The sequence below is a fragment of the Aythya ferina genome (assembly GCF_964211825.1).
Source record: "Aythya ferina genome assembly, chromosome: 1".
NCBI classification, from domain to species: domain Eukaryota; kingdom Metazoa; phylum Chordata; class Aves; order Anseriformes; family Anatidae; genus Aythya; species Aythya ferina.
Genome location: NC_140296.1, coordinates 127,060,708 through 127,077,623, shown reverse-complemented (window position 1 = coordinate 127,077,623; position 16,916 = coordinate 127,060,708). Strand labels below are relative to the sequence as shown.

General features: G+C 40.1%; 1 protein-coding gene across 7 annotated transcripts in view; it reads left to right on the top strand.

The window, feature by feature from the left end:
- LOC311426523 (ovostatin-like) overlaps window positions 1-14,611 on the top strand; it is a 39,846-nt gene extending 25,235 nt beyond the window's left edge. For 4 of the 7 annotated variants that reach the window (XM_084502932.1, XM_084502930.1, XM_084502929.1 and 1 more), the window contains 12 exons: window positions 825-1,001; window positions 1,307-1,388; window positions 2,247-2,403; window positions 2,867-2,941; window positions 4,240-4,405; window positions 5,022-5,242; window positions 5,690-5,905; window positions 6,045-6,169; window positions 6,462-6,552; window positions 8,131-8,202; window positions 9,486-9,588; window positions 10,598-10,888. In XM_084502932.1, the coding sequence (XP_084359058.1) occupies window positions 825-1,001; window positions 1,307-1,388; window positions 2,247-2,403; window positions 2,867-2,941; window positions 4,240-4,405; window positions 5,022-5,242; window positions 5,690-5,905; window positions 6,045-6,169; window positions 6,462-6,552; window positions 8,131-8,202; window positions 9,486-9,588; window positions 10,598-10,650 (1,538 nt within the window). In that variant the 3' untranslated portion in view covers window positions 10,651-10,888. Of the gene's footprint in view, window positions 1-824; window positions 1,002-1,306; window positions 1,389-2,246; window positions 2,404-2,866; window positions 2,942-4,239; window positions 4,406-5,021; window positions 5,243-5,689; window positions 5,906-6,044; window positions 6,170-6,461; window positions 6,553-8,130; window positions 8,203-9,485; window positions 9,589-10,597; window positions 10,889-11,073; window positions 11,240-14,553 lie in introns of those variants that run through there. The other 3 variants (XM_084502935.1, XM_084502934.1, XM_084502933.1) reach the window with 3 other exon arrangements.
- The last annotated feature ends 2,305 nt before the right edge of the window (window positions 14,612-16,916 follow it).

The window sequence follows — 16,916 nt, the reverse complement described above, 5'->3', positions numbered from 1 at the left end:
TCAAAAGAGGATAGAAAAAAGCAGTCAGATTATTACAATATATTACATTCCAGGTGATATCGCATTAGCATATAGTGTAGTATGTGTATGTATATGTGTAGTAAAACAGTTGATTCAGCTGAAAATTAAGCTACAGCAGACTTCTTGAAAAAACAAAACCAACACATTTTTATTTCTTGGAAAGAAGACTTCAGAGATATGCTGACAGCACAATTCAAATTTATACCTTTGCATAATGAAAAACAATTGTCAGTTTATAAATACCCATAGAATGAGACTTATACATCCCAATCAGCTCTGTGAACCTTAAAGTCATTATTAAGACCAACAGTTCTCCTCAATGAGGTTCTGAACTCAGATTGCTTTCTAAAAGTAATTGTTTTGCATGTCTGGGTCAGTGTGTGGTGTGATGGGACTGTGGAATACAGCCTCTGTAGCCCATCAGCAATATACCCCCAAACCTCATTTTCATATGTACCCACCAAATGGGAAGCACATTGTAAAGGCCAGGGTATTCTAACCCTTCTAAACATTCACAGCTAATTCTCAGAAAACATACCAGTCAGCATCAATCATTCCAGTGATTGGTTCCTTCCCAAATTTGCAGTTTTGCAGGCATTCAGCACCAAAAATCAAAATAAATATGGGGGTACTTCGGTCTTTCTTCTAAGCTGTGTCTTTGGTTACTGTGCTTACTATGTATTGGTCATATAGAGTATCATAATAATGAGCTCATAATAATGTAGAATGAAACAATGTAAAAAAATATGTAAGAAAATAAAAATTTGAACTGAACTGGACTCCTTATACCTTTCATTCTTCAGGAGACATCTTGGGCACAGCTCTGAGGAATATGGAAAACCTCCTTCATATGCCGTATGGCTGTGGAGAACAGAACATGGCCTTGTTCACACCCAACATCTATGCCCTTGATTATCTGAATAAAACTGGGCAGCTGACTGAAGAGATTAGAGCCAAGGGTACTGGTTATTTAATTACAGGTGAGAGCCTTTCACATTCTTCCATTGTGATCATTGTGATAGTACGCACTGAACTCTAGACAGTGAACACAGATCTCCGAATTCTAGCACCACATGTACTGCACACAAGCAGTCAATGACAGCACCCCAAAGAAGCAGTTGGTACTCTCAGGAGCAAAAGTAGCTAGAAATCCTAATGGCTGATATTATTCACCAGACATGTAGTACTTAATATTAAATACCAAAGTCTTACTGCTTCAGTTGAATAAACAGCAGGACTAGTCCTTTTCTGTGATAAGAAAATGTCTTCTTTATTGTACTTTTAGGCTACCAAAAGCAGCTATCATACAAACACCGGGATGGATCCTACAGCTCCTTTGGGACACAAGATGGGGAAGGGAGTGTGTGGTAAGTGGTGACACTTTCTATTTCCTTAGCTCAGAATCTTTGAAACAAGTTCAAAATTTTAAATGGTTCTTATTTTTAATCGTCTAAATGGACATAGCGCAATTAATTTGATCACCCAGTAAGTGAGATACTAATAAACTGGAGAGAATGCAACAGAACAATTATAAGATGATTATTGACTGGAACACATAATGTTCGAGGAGAGACAAGGAACTAGATTTGTTCAACCTCCAGAAGAGGAGTCTAATGGATAAACTAGGTGCAGCCCTCCACTACCTAGATCAGAAGATCTATAGAAAAGACAGAGTTGGACTTTTATCAGAGGTACACAGAGTAAGGAAAAGAGTTTTTCCATACAAAATTTATGACAGGGAAAACTGGACAGAATGAAAAAAAGTCTTTCCCATGAGAAGGGTGCAACACTCAACCAGGTGCCTAGGGTGGGTGTGGAAATCTCCATCCCTGGATCCCTGGACTAGACAAGACACTGAGCAACCTGACCAAGCTTTGAAGTTGGCCTTAGTTTAAGCAGATGGTGGGACTGCAGACTTACAGAAGTTCCTTCCCACACAGATTATTTCATAGTTCCATTAGTTATGATAAGAAATTACTATCATCAGTCATCAAGATGTGTCTATGCTTTACCCCTGCTCTGAAGGAATGGCTTTAGCACAGTAATAGAGAAGTTTGTAATACCAGGATTTTAACAATTTATTTAAAATTTATAAAGTACTCGTTTCTTTTACCACAAACGTTATGGAGTTCATTCTATGTTTGCTTCAATGCATATCCAATTGCTGGTAAGCATTCTTTATCTTGTTCACAACTATTTGCTTTCTGTTTCTGGCTCACCTGCAGGCTCACTGCCTTTGTGTACAAGTCATTTGCACAAGCCAAACGATACATCTACATCGACAACAATGTCCAGTCACAAACTTTGATCTGGCTGGCAAGCAAACAGAAATCAGATGGCTGCTTTGAAAATGTTGGGTCACATTTCAACAATGCTTTGAAGGTAACTGAGTTCAGTATATTCTGAAACTTCCAGTCCTGCCACTGGGATTGATTTATATTATTTCTGCCAGACCCAAATTTATTATCACACCCGTACTCTTCCTAGTACCGTTCTCTAGTGTTGCTCGTGTATAAGCTGGGCAAGATTGTTATGTCTTCTATTGATTATTAGGTAGAAACAAATAGAACTTTCTAAGCTAGAAGTCTCAGCTTTTATTTTCCACCACTGCATTTAGCTCAAGGCTATAATGTGCTTTATTGAAGACATGTAAAAGAAAAAAGACAGCAAAAAATTACAATTTTGGCTTTATCCTGAGTGATCTTTATTTTTCTTGTTCTTGTGCACACAGGGAGACAGAAGTTGCTTCTGGTCTCTACTCTATTATCTAGACCATGAATGAATTCATATTTCATTTCTTTCTAGGATAGCTGTACTGACCTAATTTTGCTTGTGTTTTCTTCAGGGTGGAAAAGAAGGTGAATACTCGCTCACAGCGTATGTTGTGGCAGCATTGCTGGAGGCTGGACACTCTGTTGAGGTAGATATTTTATGTTGTTATCTTTTATTAGCCTGGTCAGCCATATACGAAATAATGTGCAAGTCATAATCCTCCCATCCATATTTTTTATGTCTTAGATATTGATTCCAGGACAGTATGGTCAGCTCAGGAAATCTGTCTACAGAACTCTGCAGCTGCCAGAAGCATTTGATGTGTATTATAGATTAGTTATTTATCTAGTTTGTATAAGTTCATCTGAAGGTGTAAAATCCCCGAGGAATCCAACTGTGTTAAACAATCACAGTCTATGTAGGTATAAAATCTGGACTGAATTTGCCCACTCCATCCAGAGTCCAGTCTAGAATTCTCTCTGAATTTGTCCAGTCCAAAGTCCAAGCTATCCAAACCTCCAGTCCTACAACTTTCTCTGTGCCTTTATATCCAAGTTATGTTTCTATATTCCTGTGTGATTGTTAACACTGGAAGGAAATGATGAGATTTTTGAAATACTTAGCTGGCTGGAATACTTAATAGGTTTGGGGGAATGAGAACCGAGTTTTGTTCTCTGTAATACGCCTCCTGTATATCCTTGAGAACCTGGCCCAAATCTTTGTTCTTCCGTAAAATAAGGAAGAAGAGAATTGTTCCCAGTCTGACAACTGTATTCTAAGCACACTAAGTTTTACAAGACTAGATGCTGCGAGATGAGGCATCATTTCTGTATCTAAGATAGACAGGATAAAAACATTTTACAGGATGATTCAGTCTTGTGGACTTAGTTCCCAATGTCTGTGAGAATCTCTGAAGCCTGGTGTCACCCCTATAAAGTAAGGCTGCAGTCAGACTACAGTTAACAGTGTGGTGGTGATATCTGAGCTGAAGCAGTGCTCATAGAGAGACTCTGTAAGGCTAAAAGGGTGAAGAGTTTTCTTGATAGCTAAAGCTAGCAATGAGTAATAACATTCATCTGAGAGAATGTACTTCATTGTGAGTGATCAATATACTTTACATGACTCTTTAAAAATATTCTCTGTTTTATAAATGGAGCAACCAAGAGTCAAAGGATTCACCTGCATAAGATCATCACACAAGTCAGGAAAAGAAACCATGCTCTGTTAGTCATGCTGCCTCTAAATAAATGCAGAAAGAAGGCAACACTGCTGAAAGACCACATTTTATAGAACACACGCTGCAGGCCTTTAAACATGTAATGGATTGCATACATCTTAGCATGAGGTGTCAGTGATGGCAGCTTAAGAAATGATGAAGATCTTTAAAGAGATGTCGAGACACAAACCCGAGTAACCTGACAACCCTACTATATTTTGTATTACTAGCATCCTGTGGTTCAGAGTGGCATGAACTGTTTGGAGACTGCATTTAGCAATGGGATCCACAACCTGTATAACCAGGCCCTCTTTGCCTATGTTTATGGCTTAGCTGACAAAGAGGAAAAATCCAAATTTTTCCTTGAGAAGTTGGATAAAAGAGCTACCAGAGATGGTAAGTGAAGTATGGCCTTGATGCAGGCAATACAGCTGATGGGAAGGCCTTTGTTATGATGCAATTATTCTGATGTACAGTATTCTCATTCATGTTGCTCCCTTCTTATTTCCTGTCAGCTATGCTACTGAGTTTACCTCTATGATCTCTCTTCATGTCTTTTGGCCTCACAAAAGATTGAGCTGTGGCCTGGTGTTCTTAGAATTATGAAATAATCTAGGTGGTAATTGATGTCAGGAAGACTCCGGTCCAAGGCAGTGGAAGACTGCACATAGCCTCCTCTTCTACAGGCTGGACAAATCCAGTCTTCCCTTTACTGTGTCATGTGCTCCACTCCATGACCATATTGGCATCCTACTGCTGCACTGCCTCCACTTCATCCCCCACTTTGACTTGTACAGCTTCACTTTATTAATTCCTTTCCCATCCCTTCCTGTGTTCTTTTCTGTACTTAAACTAAAACTCATACAACTCAGAACATTATGGGCTGAAAAAAAAAAAACTCTTAGGTAAAGGAAGGTGGGGAATTGTATGCGTATCTCCCATGTGATTCTGCAGTGAATTAATCAGCAAGTAACATTTTCATGCTTTTTACATCCTGCTTTTCTCATTTCAGGTAGTTCAGTTCACTGGCAGAGAGAAAATAAGCCACCAGCAGAACATTACCCCATCTTCTATTCCCGTGCCCCTTCTGCTGAGATTGAAATGACCAGCTATGTGCTGCTGGCATTGCTCAACAAAGCTGAACTCACTCCAGATGACTTATCATACATTTCTCGCATCGTGTACTGGCTTGTCAAACAACAGAACCCATATGGAGGCTTCTCATCCAGCCAGGTGACAAATGGGTGTGGTAAAAAGAATAGATTCTGGGAACAGTCCAGCCTGCAAGCTGGATCTCAAAAGTATGATGTTTCTTCATCACATATTTGTTTGAATAATATTTGATAAATGGTGCTCATATAAGTCCCCTTGGTAGGGCACATTATGGTCTTCGTAGGCAGCTTCATACATTTTTGAGTTTCAGTAAATGGGAATTTACCCAATTTTCAAGTTAGCAGAAGATAAGGGTAACTGTTGACAGAGCATTACATGTATACCAGAGTTTCTGAGATAATTCAATCCCATTAACCCAGAACTTGTAGCTTCTCTCCTTAGCTCTTTACAAAGGCCTCCTCCTTTTATGACTGATCACTGACAATGGAAAATGGCAATTTTGCTAATTTCATGCTCTATTTCACAGCTGTGTATCTGTCTAATTAGGGATCGTATTGTTCTTTTCAGGACACTGTTGTTGCTCTCCAAGCTTTAGCCAAGTATGGATACCTGACCTTCACTAAGGAAAGCCATAACACAGTCAAGGTCAGCTTCATGCAGTTCCCCAGTAAGGCCTTCCAGGTGAATGACAAGAACCGCTTCTTACTGCAGCAGGCTTCCTTACCCACTGTTCCAGGGAATTACAGCATGGATGTGAATGGCACTGGCTGTGTCTATCTGCAGGTAAGCAAGCTGGAGACTCACCACAACCCTGGTGAGAACTAAGCAGGGGTCCTCTTTACCTCATTTCCTTCTATACCTCATGTCAAAGCCACCAAAATCTGTAGATCTATGACCATCTCATGCTTTCCATCTCTTTTAGACAACCTTGAGATACAACGTGCATCTGCCAAACCAAGTTGCAGGATTTTCTCTCTCTGTACAGACGGCCAATGTATCCTGCACAAACAACTTCCCACCAAAGTTTGACCTTGTCATCTCTGCCAGGTAACTTCCTCTTTTTGATCTACCTTCTTGCATTCTCAGTTTGGTAAAATACCCAAGGGAGGATTTAAGTACAGGCAGTTAACTGTCATTGTGCGCCTGCAGGAAGACAAACGGGACAATATCCTAACTCTCTCATCCTTCACTACTAAATTTCTCTCACTTGCTGTAAACCAGTGGAACATCAGAGCCATCCAGTTTAGAGATTATCTGAGTTGTTTGTGAGTTAGAGCTGAAAATTTCATTCACCAGTCTCCTCTTCATTTGGACATTAATAGAAGTTTTCTCATTTCAGTTACACAGGGAACCGCCACGTCTCCAACATGGCTATTATTGATGTGAAAATGCTCTCAGGTTTTGTTCCCGATAGATCTTCCCTGAAAAAGGTAAAGAATGGGAGCAAAGTGAATGGTAAACCTTGAAAATAGAGGAGGTTGGCAAAAATAGTCACTGATTAGCAAATTGTGGACCAATGGGGATTCTACAAAGTCCCTGGTCACAGTCTTCTGTCACATACTCTGTCAAATTTGCAGCTGTTCATCTGCTGAAGACAAATCTGTTAGGATCTGCCAAATTCAGTAGCTCAAAAAAGGTGAGACTGCATTCTCCAAGTCCAGTCAGCAAGTAAGGCTAAGCATGTGTTCCCAATAGGCACACATGCACACAATACACCTACACAGCTATAAATGACTGGCCACACAGATCAAATGAGACAGAAAAGGCACATATAGCACAGGTGGCCTTATCCTTTTCCTCTTTCTGTCTGATTAGGATGAAAGCTCATTTCTGGAAGTGATATAGATATATATGCATTAACATAATGTGGAATATCCCCTGGCAGCTGGCCTCAGACACTCAGTCTGACCAGTAGCTGCCCCTGGTTCCTTGGTCTGCCACACACTGCCTTATACTGGCACTTGGACACCTTCAGGGCCGCTCCAGCCACTCCAGTGTCTGGGACTGAGACCTCTTGCACCTACACATATGCATGGTGGGTACCTCCAATACATAGACCTTAGGTACGTAGTCAATAATATAGCTGGACTGGTATGTTTTCCCAGTTGCCTCATGTAGACACATACAGACACAAACACACACAAATAAGTCTCTCTGCTAGCTAGCCCAGACTGCTGGCCTATCCAGTATGTGACCCCAAGACCTTATTAGTGTCTCCAGTAACAGACCCAGACTTTCTGGTCCCTCCAAGTCAGATCCTCTGGTCTCTTCAGTATTTAGCCCAGACTTGTGGCTGCTTCAATACTTGGCTGCCAATCCACATAACTTGTTATTCCTGTTATTCCATTTTGATATACACTAGCAATCATGAAACTTAAACTCCGAGTAAACAAAAAGAACAATGCAATTTATTTTAGAATCTTCTCACAGCTTGGTGCATCTAAAAGCACGTATCATTCAGGCATGACTTTTTGATTTTCTTTTTGTCTAGAACTGTAAGACATTCATAACTTTTCTTTGGAAGATGAAACCCCATGATGATGACATTATTGACATCCCACTCATTGCATCCATTTGGCAAAAATAGCTTGTTTTAACATTATATTTTATTTTATTTTTTAATAGTAAAATCATTTTGTTCATGTAGTTTTCTAAAACTTTTTGGCTCTATTGTAATATTTTTAAAAAATATACTACAGAAAGCAAGTTAGTTCAACCTGCATAAATGATCGTGTGATTGTAAATTCTCGTTGAAATGACACTATACTTAAGCTGATAAGGAGACACACACACCAAACCTGACCAGTAAAACCAGGATAATTTTCATTCAGCTTGCCATTGTATGAAAACACCCAACTTTTTGCATTTTTTATTTTGGCCACTAGATGTCACGGTGGCACAACAGGAGCACAGCAAACACTTTAAACATTTTGCTAGCGTATAGCTATTTGTAAGTCTCCTTGACAAACCTCTTACGTTAAAATCGGTATCACTTGCCTTATTCATAGCTTCAGTACCAAGATTCTGTTGTGGATCGCGTAGACATCAAGAACAACCACATCTTCTTTTACCTTCAGAAGGTAAGTTTGGGAAGTTTCTTTTGGGTTTTGTTAAAATGGAAGTTTAAAATAGGCTCCCAGAGAAAAAGAAAAATCACATCAAAAGCAGATTAAGAATACAAACCTTAAAGAATTAAAGGGACTTTACCCTGTCCAACCTCCAGTAAGTAAGTTACCTAGAAATACAATAGTTGTAGTGTACTGTGAAGAGCTTTGTTACTACTTTTAATACATGAAGAATGCTATGTGATTAAATAACATTTTGCAAACATAGCAAAGTTGCATTCCATATTGCAAAAAGTCATGGTCAACATAATATTCCTGAGCCGCTAAGTGACACTTTTCATCATTTGATGAAAGCTGAAAGTGTATCATATGAAGTCAATATCATCCCCTCCCTTTTAGAGAGAGGTGTGTATGAAAAGAGTGCTCCTCCCACATCAGTGACATTAACAAAGGGAGTGAGGGAGAAGGAAGAAAATCAAAACACAAGGTATCTTAAAATACCGAAAGGGGAAGGAGGGAGGAAGCAAAATTAATTATATCTACCTTTTATACAATAATTGTTATCAGTTGGTCTGCAAGGATCTAGTAAGGAAGATCGGAGGCAGTATTCTGAATTCACAGAGAGCCTGAGATGTTGAGATGGGAAGGTTTACACAGCAGGGCACCAGTATTGCAGAAAGCTCTACAGAACCCCTGTCCATGGCTCCATTCCTATAAAGAGATCAACAAGATAAAAACAAGAATAAATGGAGAGGAAAGCAGGGTCACAGTCCCAGACATACAGCAGAAAGCTTGAAGATGAAGAAGAGGAGTAAGGAGGAAAGTTTGGGTCTGGCTACAAGAGTATAGATTGAGGAACAAAATAATAGGGGGGGTTGGGAGCCTTGAATTCAATGTGATTAGAGGAAAAAAAAAGGGGGGGGGGGAAGGTTCATAGGAAGGTGGTTTTAGCTGGAAAAAAGCAAGGAAATAAAATATTTACCTTTTAGTGAGAGGAAGAATGGTGATGTGCTGAAAGCTTCAGTAATCACAGAATGGTTGTATTATAGGCAATGGAAGTATGAAAAGAAAGAAGGAAAATAGCTCACAGGTTTAGCAACAAAACATATTTAGCAACAAAACATGTTTAGCAACAACATTTAAACAATTGTCTGATTTGATTTAAAGATTACAATCTGGAGAGAAGTGTAGAATGGTACTTTGTCATCTAGTCTGGCCCAGATGCATCTACTCAACCTTAGCCTCAGGACTAGACATGTAAAGAAAAAGTCCTCATCTTTTTGTCTTGCCAATTCCAGCTCTCCCAGAAAGCAATCAGCTTCTCCTTCAGTGTGGAGCAAAGCCTGCCTGTGTCAAATATCAAACCAGCAGCAGTACATATTTATGATTACTATGAAACAGGTAGGTGACCTCAGCAGACACACACGCACACCAAAAAAATAAAATAAAATAAAATAAAAAATAATAATTAAAAAATATTTATCTCAGCATTTGCTGGGTGGGACAGTGGATTTTCCCTTACTGTCTCTGTGCAAGCTTCTCTTCATGTTTCTGCTGCTTTTATTTCTCTTTGTTAGAGAAGCAAGCTAGCAATTTTTCTGCTTTCTCTTACCAGACTGCAAAGGGTTTTCAGACATAGACAGCAGATGTCCCCATCTTTTCATTTCTTGCTTCATTTAAACATATAGCAGGTTAGAAAGTGATGTGTCATGAGTTGCTTTCTTGCAAATTATATACAAAAAGTTCCACTTTCTTTCCCCAGTTTGGACATGATGGTTAAAATCAGCAACCCAAAGACAACAGCATTCATGACTTCACTAATCTAGCTTGTCTCATATTTTTACTTTACATGGCCACTGTAAGCTGTGGTCAAAAAACTAGTCTATACTGGAATTCAAATACTTAAGTAGGAATGTCAGTACTGCTGAACTCAACAGAAGCTTAAGCATGTAATTAGAATATTAAGAGCCTGACCACCTTTCTAGATATGTCCTCAAGGAACTACAAATATATCAGGCATTACCCAATTGTGGCAGTTTTGTTATCAAAACTGTGCCTCAGGTTCTCAGAAGCTTTTCTCAAGTATAACCTAATGGTATAACCTTTGGGAACTATCTCAGCAGAATAGCAGCAGTATCCAGAGAATTCTCCCTGGAGTGCCTGTTCTACTACCCGATCCACATCCCATGTCATAACAGTAATGACATGTCCTCACAAACACTGTCAGAGGAGTGCATTAGGCACTGACTGTGCAGACCTGCAACTGAATGCCTTGACAACTGAAAGACCACAGCAAAATTTATAAGATGTTTTCCAATTCAGCATAATGTGTTAATCTTATGCACAGGAACTGGGGTCTGAATGATTTCTTACTCTCATACAACTGTCATCTTTCTTTTTTCCTTTCCAGATGAATATGCCCTTGCAGAATACCAAACACCCTGCTCTGCATCTTCCAACTGAAATCAGATACGTGCCAGAAGAAGTAATGGGTCAGAAGGTATAAAACAAGCATTTGTAGGGGAAGAAGAGGATAAGAGACTTGGTTGTTTATGGGGAGGGCAATGAAAAGTGTATAGAAGAATAAATCCCAATGTGACATCAATTAAAATGACACATTCTGGCCCAGGCTTTAAAAATGTTTTGGGTCAGTGAGGATCAGAAACTGCAAATAAAGTGGTTTTCCTAATAAGGGAGATAACTGTGCAACCACCCATCTTTTTGGAAACTCGTCATATATTTCAATGGTAGCTTTATGTAAAAGTAAACTCCTGAAACATGTATTTTTGGCCACTGATTCCTCTTAAGAAACCTAAAATTAGGAGAATAATCTGTTGCTGCTTCTGTAGATTTTGATTTGTTTTGGTCTTTCCATTTATCCTGAAGGAAAACTCTGAAGAAATGACATTGATTCTCACATTTTTCCATGACAGAGCTTGGAGAATGTTGTTTACAGATGTTAGACTTCTAGTCACAGGAAGACAACTTTATGCAATTTTTACTTCCACTTGGAAAGAGGGATTCTCTCCAGATTAACATCTCATTTTTTACTGTTCTTTGGAATAAAACCTTCTGATTGATAGTCTCAATCTCCACTTCTTGCCGTAAATGGGGACTGTAAGGTTCTTCATAAACTAAATGATTCATATAATTCATAGTCAGTCAGTGACAATGACTTACTGACATCAATGACATCTTCACTCAAAGGGTGGTGAGGCACTGGAACAGGTTGCCCAGAGAAGCTGTGGATGCCCCATCCCTGGAGGTGTTCAAGGCCAGGCTGGATGAGGCCTTGGGCAACCTGATCTAGTGGAAGGTGTCCCTGCCTATGGTGGGTAGGGGGAAGGGAGGTGGAATTAGATGATCTTTCATATTATTAGATGATCTTAAACATAATCAGATGGTCTTCTGTACTCTTTCAGTACAGAAATTTTTCCTAATATCCAACCTATACCTCCCCATTTCCTCTTGTCCTGTCACTTGGTGCTTGGGAGAAGAGACTGATCCCCACCTCACTATCAGTTCCTTTAAGGTAACTGTGGAGTGCAATAAGGTCTCCCCTGAGCCTCCTTTTCTCCAGGCTAAAAGAACCCAACTCCCTCAGCTGCTCCTCATAAGGCTTGTTCTCTAGACCCTTCACCAGTTTCATTGCCCTTCTTTGGACACACTCCAGCACCTCAATGTCCTTCTTGTAGTGAGGGGCCCAAAACCGAACACAGTACTTGAGGTGTGGCCTCACCAGAGCCAAGTACAGAGGGACAATCATTTCCCTAGTCCTGCTGGCCACACTGTTTCTGATACAAGCCAGGATGCCGTTGGCCTTTTTGGCCACCTGAGCACACTGCTGGCCCACATTCAACCAGAATTGACCAATACCCCCAGGTCCCTTTCCAGCGAGCAGCTTTCCAACCACTCTTTCCCCTACCTGTAGCGTTGCATGGGGTTGTTGTGCTAGAGCACTCCTACCCTGGAGCAGATCAGTGCTTGCACCTAACTTGGTGTCATCTTCAGACGTACAGAGGGTGCACTCAATTCCCTCATTCAGTTCATTGCTAAAGATATTGAAGAGAACTGGCCCCAGTACTGAGACCTGGGGGACACCTCTAGTGACTGACCTCCAGCTGGATATAACTCCATTCACCATGACTCTTTGGGCCAGGCCACCCTGCCAGCTTTTAACCCAACAAATCATACACCCATCCAAGACTTGAGCAGCTGGCTTCTTCAGGAGAATGCTGTGGTAAAAGGTGTCAAAAGCCTTACTGAAGTCTAGGTAGACCATATCCACAGCCTTTCCCCCATCCACTGAGTGCATCACCTTATTGTAGAAGGAGATCAGGTTCATCAAGCAGGACATGCCTTTGATAAATACATGCTGACTGTGCCTGATCCCCTTGTTGCCCTGTAGGTACTCTGTGATGTCACTCAAGATAATCTGATCCATAACCTTCCTCAGCACCAAAGGTAGACTGGAAGGCCTGTAGTTTTCCAGATCCTCATTCCAGTCCTTCTTGTAGATGGGCATCACATTTACTAGCTGACAGTTGACTGGGACCTCCCTTGATACCAGGACTGCTCATAAATAATGTAAAGTAGCTTGGAGAGCACTTCCACCAGCTCCCTAAGTACCCTCAAGTGGATCCAATCTGGCCTCACAGACTTGTGTATGTCTAAGTGGAGTAGCAGGTCACTAAGCCTTTCCTCATGGATTGTAAGAGCTTCGTTCTGTTCCCTGCCCCTATCTACCAGATCAGGAGGCTGAATACCTGGAGAACAATCAGTCTTGCTGCTAAAGATTGAGGCAAAGAAGGCATTAAGTACCTCAGCCTTTTCCTCATCTCTTGTCACTATATTTCCCCCCAACATCCATTAAAGGATGGAGATTCTCCTTAGTCTTCCTTTTCTTGTTTATGTATTTATAAAAACTTTTTAAATTGTCTTTAACAGCAGTAGCCAGATTGAGCTCCGGTTAGGCTTTGGCCCTTCTAACTTTCTCCCTGCACAACCTCATAACATTTTTATAGTCCTCCTGAGTGGCCTGCTCCTTCCAAAGAAAAAAACGTCTTTTTCTTCCTGAACTCCAACCACAGTTATTCCATCATTTTGCTAAGAGTTTATCAGGTCTCAGATCTTTGTACGAGGACTGCATTTCTTTAGAAGGAATGTTGCAAGGAAACATCATACCTGTGTTGCAACCAAAGCTGCCACTTTCTAGTCTGCAGTCTTCCCATTTTACCTCGTTACTTTCATTATTTTTCTACAGGAGACAGGTCTGGGCTTCAATAATGTTGGTTCCAAACAATTTACTAAAGGAAAGGATGTCATCCAAAGGGACACTGACAGGTTTGAGAGGTAGGCCCATGTGAACTTCATGAAGTTCAACAAGGCCAAGTGCAAGGCATCGGGGCCCTGCATCGGGGCAATCCCAAGCACAAATACAGGCTGGGCAGAGAATGGATTGAGAATAGCCCTAATGAGAAGGACTTGGGGGTCTGGGTCAAAGAGAAGCTTGACATGAGCTGGCAATGTGTACTTGCAGCCCAGAAAGCCAACTGTATCTTGAGCGGCATCAAAAGAAGCATGTTCTGCAGGTCAAGGGAGGTGACTCTCCCCTCTCTTCTGCTCAGTGTGGAGTGGCAACACAGCCTAGGGAAAAAAAAAAAAAAAAAAAAAAAAAAAAAAAAAAAAAAAGTAGAATTCAGAGTAATTCGGCAACATCAGGACCTGGGAAAACTTGGAAACCAGCTGGACAGTTGTTCTAAACGGCGGAAGGTTTGGGCACAGGACCCTAAAGTGACACAATATTTTTGTGAATTTAAATGCAGGCTGATGTGGGATAAGTGCCTTGACACCCACAAAAACCTGAATCCATGCTCTGACTTTATTTTCAACTTTCCAAATATACCACCTGACATTTGAAAGTGCCCAGAATTTGGCAGCTTTTCATGTGAAAACACAGTGCATACAGATAAGTCTGAAGGGGCCCTTGTAACGAAGAATATTTACAAGCACGTCATGTCATATTTTTGGATACTCTCCTGAGAAAAGACAGAAAAGGGGATGGGGATCATTCCTTTGGGTTGAATTTAGGTGCTGCTTTATTGAAGGACAGGAATAAATAGTTCTCTGGCAATTCCAAATGAATGCCATGCAATGTGAATGTTGAGAGCTTCTACACATTTTGAAAAAAATGAATAACCTTTTGAGAAAAAGATTTTGTGAGGTGGTTGGCTTTAACTTCTTCTAGTTCTGCTCAAAACCCAAAAGTCCTGTCCCCGGTATTTCTATCCCCATAAGAAACTTCCCCCTGAGCACAATATCTGACCTAAAAAGTCACACAAAACAATGTTTTTGTATTTGTTACAGATGGCCACTTGCTGAGGAATCAGCTATGACTCTGAGGACATTATGGTGCCAAGTTGCCTTTTTAGTGACCCCAGGCTCCTCCTCACTCTCCCATCCCTGTCAGCAGAGATTGTGTGAGCTTAAAGAGTGGTAAATCAGGCTAGTTCAAACCACTTTCTTCAGCTGTGTACACTCAATCTGCTGTAAAACAAAGGCCTTTGTTTAATGCCATTCCAATGAATGGTCAACTGCAAGACTGGTCAGATGGAAACTGATATGAAATGCAGCTTATTTCTAAAGCGCAGCATTTAAATTTTGTTACAAATTACCAAAACACTAGGCTGAGAGGGAGTGGCTGTGACAATGTCAATGGTATCTAGCAAAATCTGCATTTTATAACCTTTTACATCTATAACTTTCCTGTTTTACCTCCAGTACATCTAGTGACCTAAAGACTGTTTCTCACGGAGCTTGCATCATGTGAAGTTGCTGATGAAGGAACTTGGGAGTTCACTCAAATGTAATACAAGTCTGACAAGTTAAACTATATCCCACAGTCTCAATTATTTGAAATTTTAATTTTATTTGTTTGTCATGAAGTAAAAAATAGTGCGTTGGGGCTGTTTCACCTGACTCACTGATATATCTATACAATCCCCTAGCTCACACAGAAAATTTGGGAAACTTGTCTGTCTCTATGTTATGTTGTTTCATTCTTTCTCCCCATATTTCACTACCTAAGAAATTTAATTTTAAATTGATTTATGAGCTCCGTAATAAAGTCTTGATTCTTAAATAATGCAAAAAATTAGATGCTGCATAGAAAACTATGACAGTAACAAGCATGTCATCTTGCAGTCAGTCAGTTGTCCACTAAAATATTTTTCCATATGAGTTCCATATCTTCTCACATGGCTAAGCCACCTAGCTCCTGGTATCTCCTTACTAAAGCAGAATGCTTTCCTGTAGACAGAACTTACAAAAATATTACTTGAAAGAACAGAAAAAGATACAGAGCAAATACAGAGGAAATCTGACTTTATGTCTCTGACTCAGTAACTATTCAGGTGAATCCTTCAGCTCAGTCACCTTCTATAAACTTTTGATCAGTGCTGGAGACTTTGCTGAGCTCATGGTCAATATATTAGCCCTGCCTATTGTCACTCAGAACAAACATATGCAACATTACTAGCAGTGTTTCACATTGAGAGGCGTCTCCAACAATTAAGCTGTAATTTTTTCTTTCCTTTAACTTATTGCTTCCTTCTTGTCACATTCTCTTTGCCTTTATTTGAGAAAGCCAGCTGAATTATATCAGCAAGGAGTCCCTGATCAGAGGCTAATTGGCCAGAGAACTAGGGAGGGAAACAAGAATGAAGAAGGGACAGATAACTCTTCTTCAGTATTTCAAAGGAAGATCTGTGTGTTCCTTCTAGGTAGCCTTCACAGCCTTCAGTATTGCTGTATCTTCTTTGAATAACACCAGGCTGTTATTTAATTTTAGACCAAATCCACAGACTTTTTTCTCTTTCCTCTGGTGTCAGTGGAACAATTGACTGTTGAAGATATTAGCTTTCTCTTCACTACCTTCACAATGGGAACCACTGAATAAAACCACTGAACTAATATCTGCTTTGTACTCTGGGTTTTTATTGGGAGAGGAAAATTTTTGTATGTGCTTATATAGTGTCTTCTTGTGTGGACCTTGCTTCTGGAAAGAAGCCTGAACTACTCATTTAACTGTACATCCTTTTTACATCCTATGGCAACTTTAGATCTCCAGCTTGCATGGCTTTACTAGAGAATTTTTATGTGTCTGTTCCATAACTTGTTTTTATTTCACTTGTCAAAGTAAGGCTTGGACTGGTTTTGTCCGAGAGAAAATATTCCTGGAAGAGACAAAAAATGGTCCATTTAACCTCATCACACCAGGAAAAGTCTAGAATTAAACAGAATTACTTAGCAAGTCTGCTATCTGTAACTTGCGTCCCAGACTGACTACATATCATGAAGCACTTTTTTTGAAATGCACCTAACATCTGAACAGAGTGATGACCTTGTTACTTAAATGGTTGAAATGAACCTTTTCTGAATAGTTTTGACAATTCATTCCAGACCTCTCCAAATGATCAGAAGTAGGAGATGTACATCTAAGAAATAATCAAGGATTACGCCAAATCATTTCATTTAGTTTTAGTCCTCTGTGTCTCTTTCCTAAGTTTCACTTAGTCTTCCCAGACTAAATAGGAAAGCTAGGGGAATGTATGCTTTCACTATTACCACTGTTTACAGGATCACCTCTCAGATCATGCTAGTCCATGACATCTCTCTTTGTTTGATATAGAAACAGTAGGAGTGTAACAAGAACAATGCTAAGTCACTGA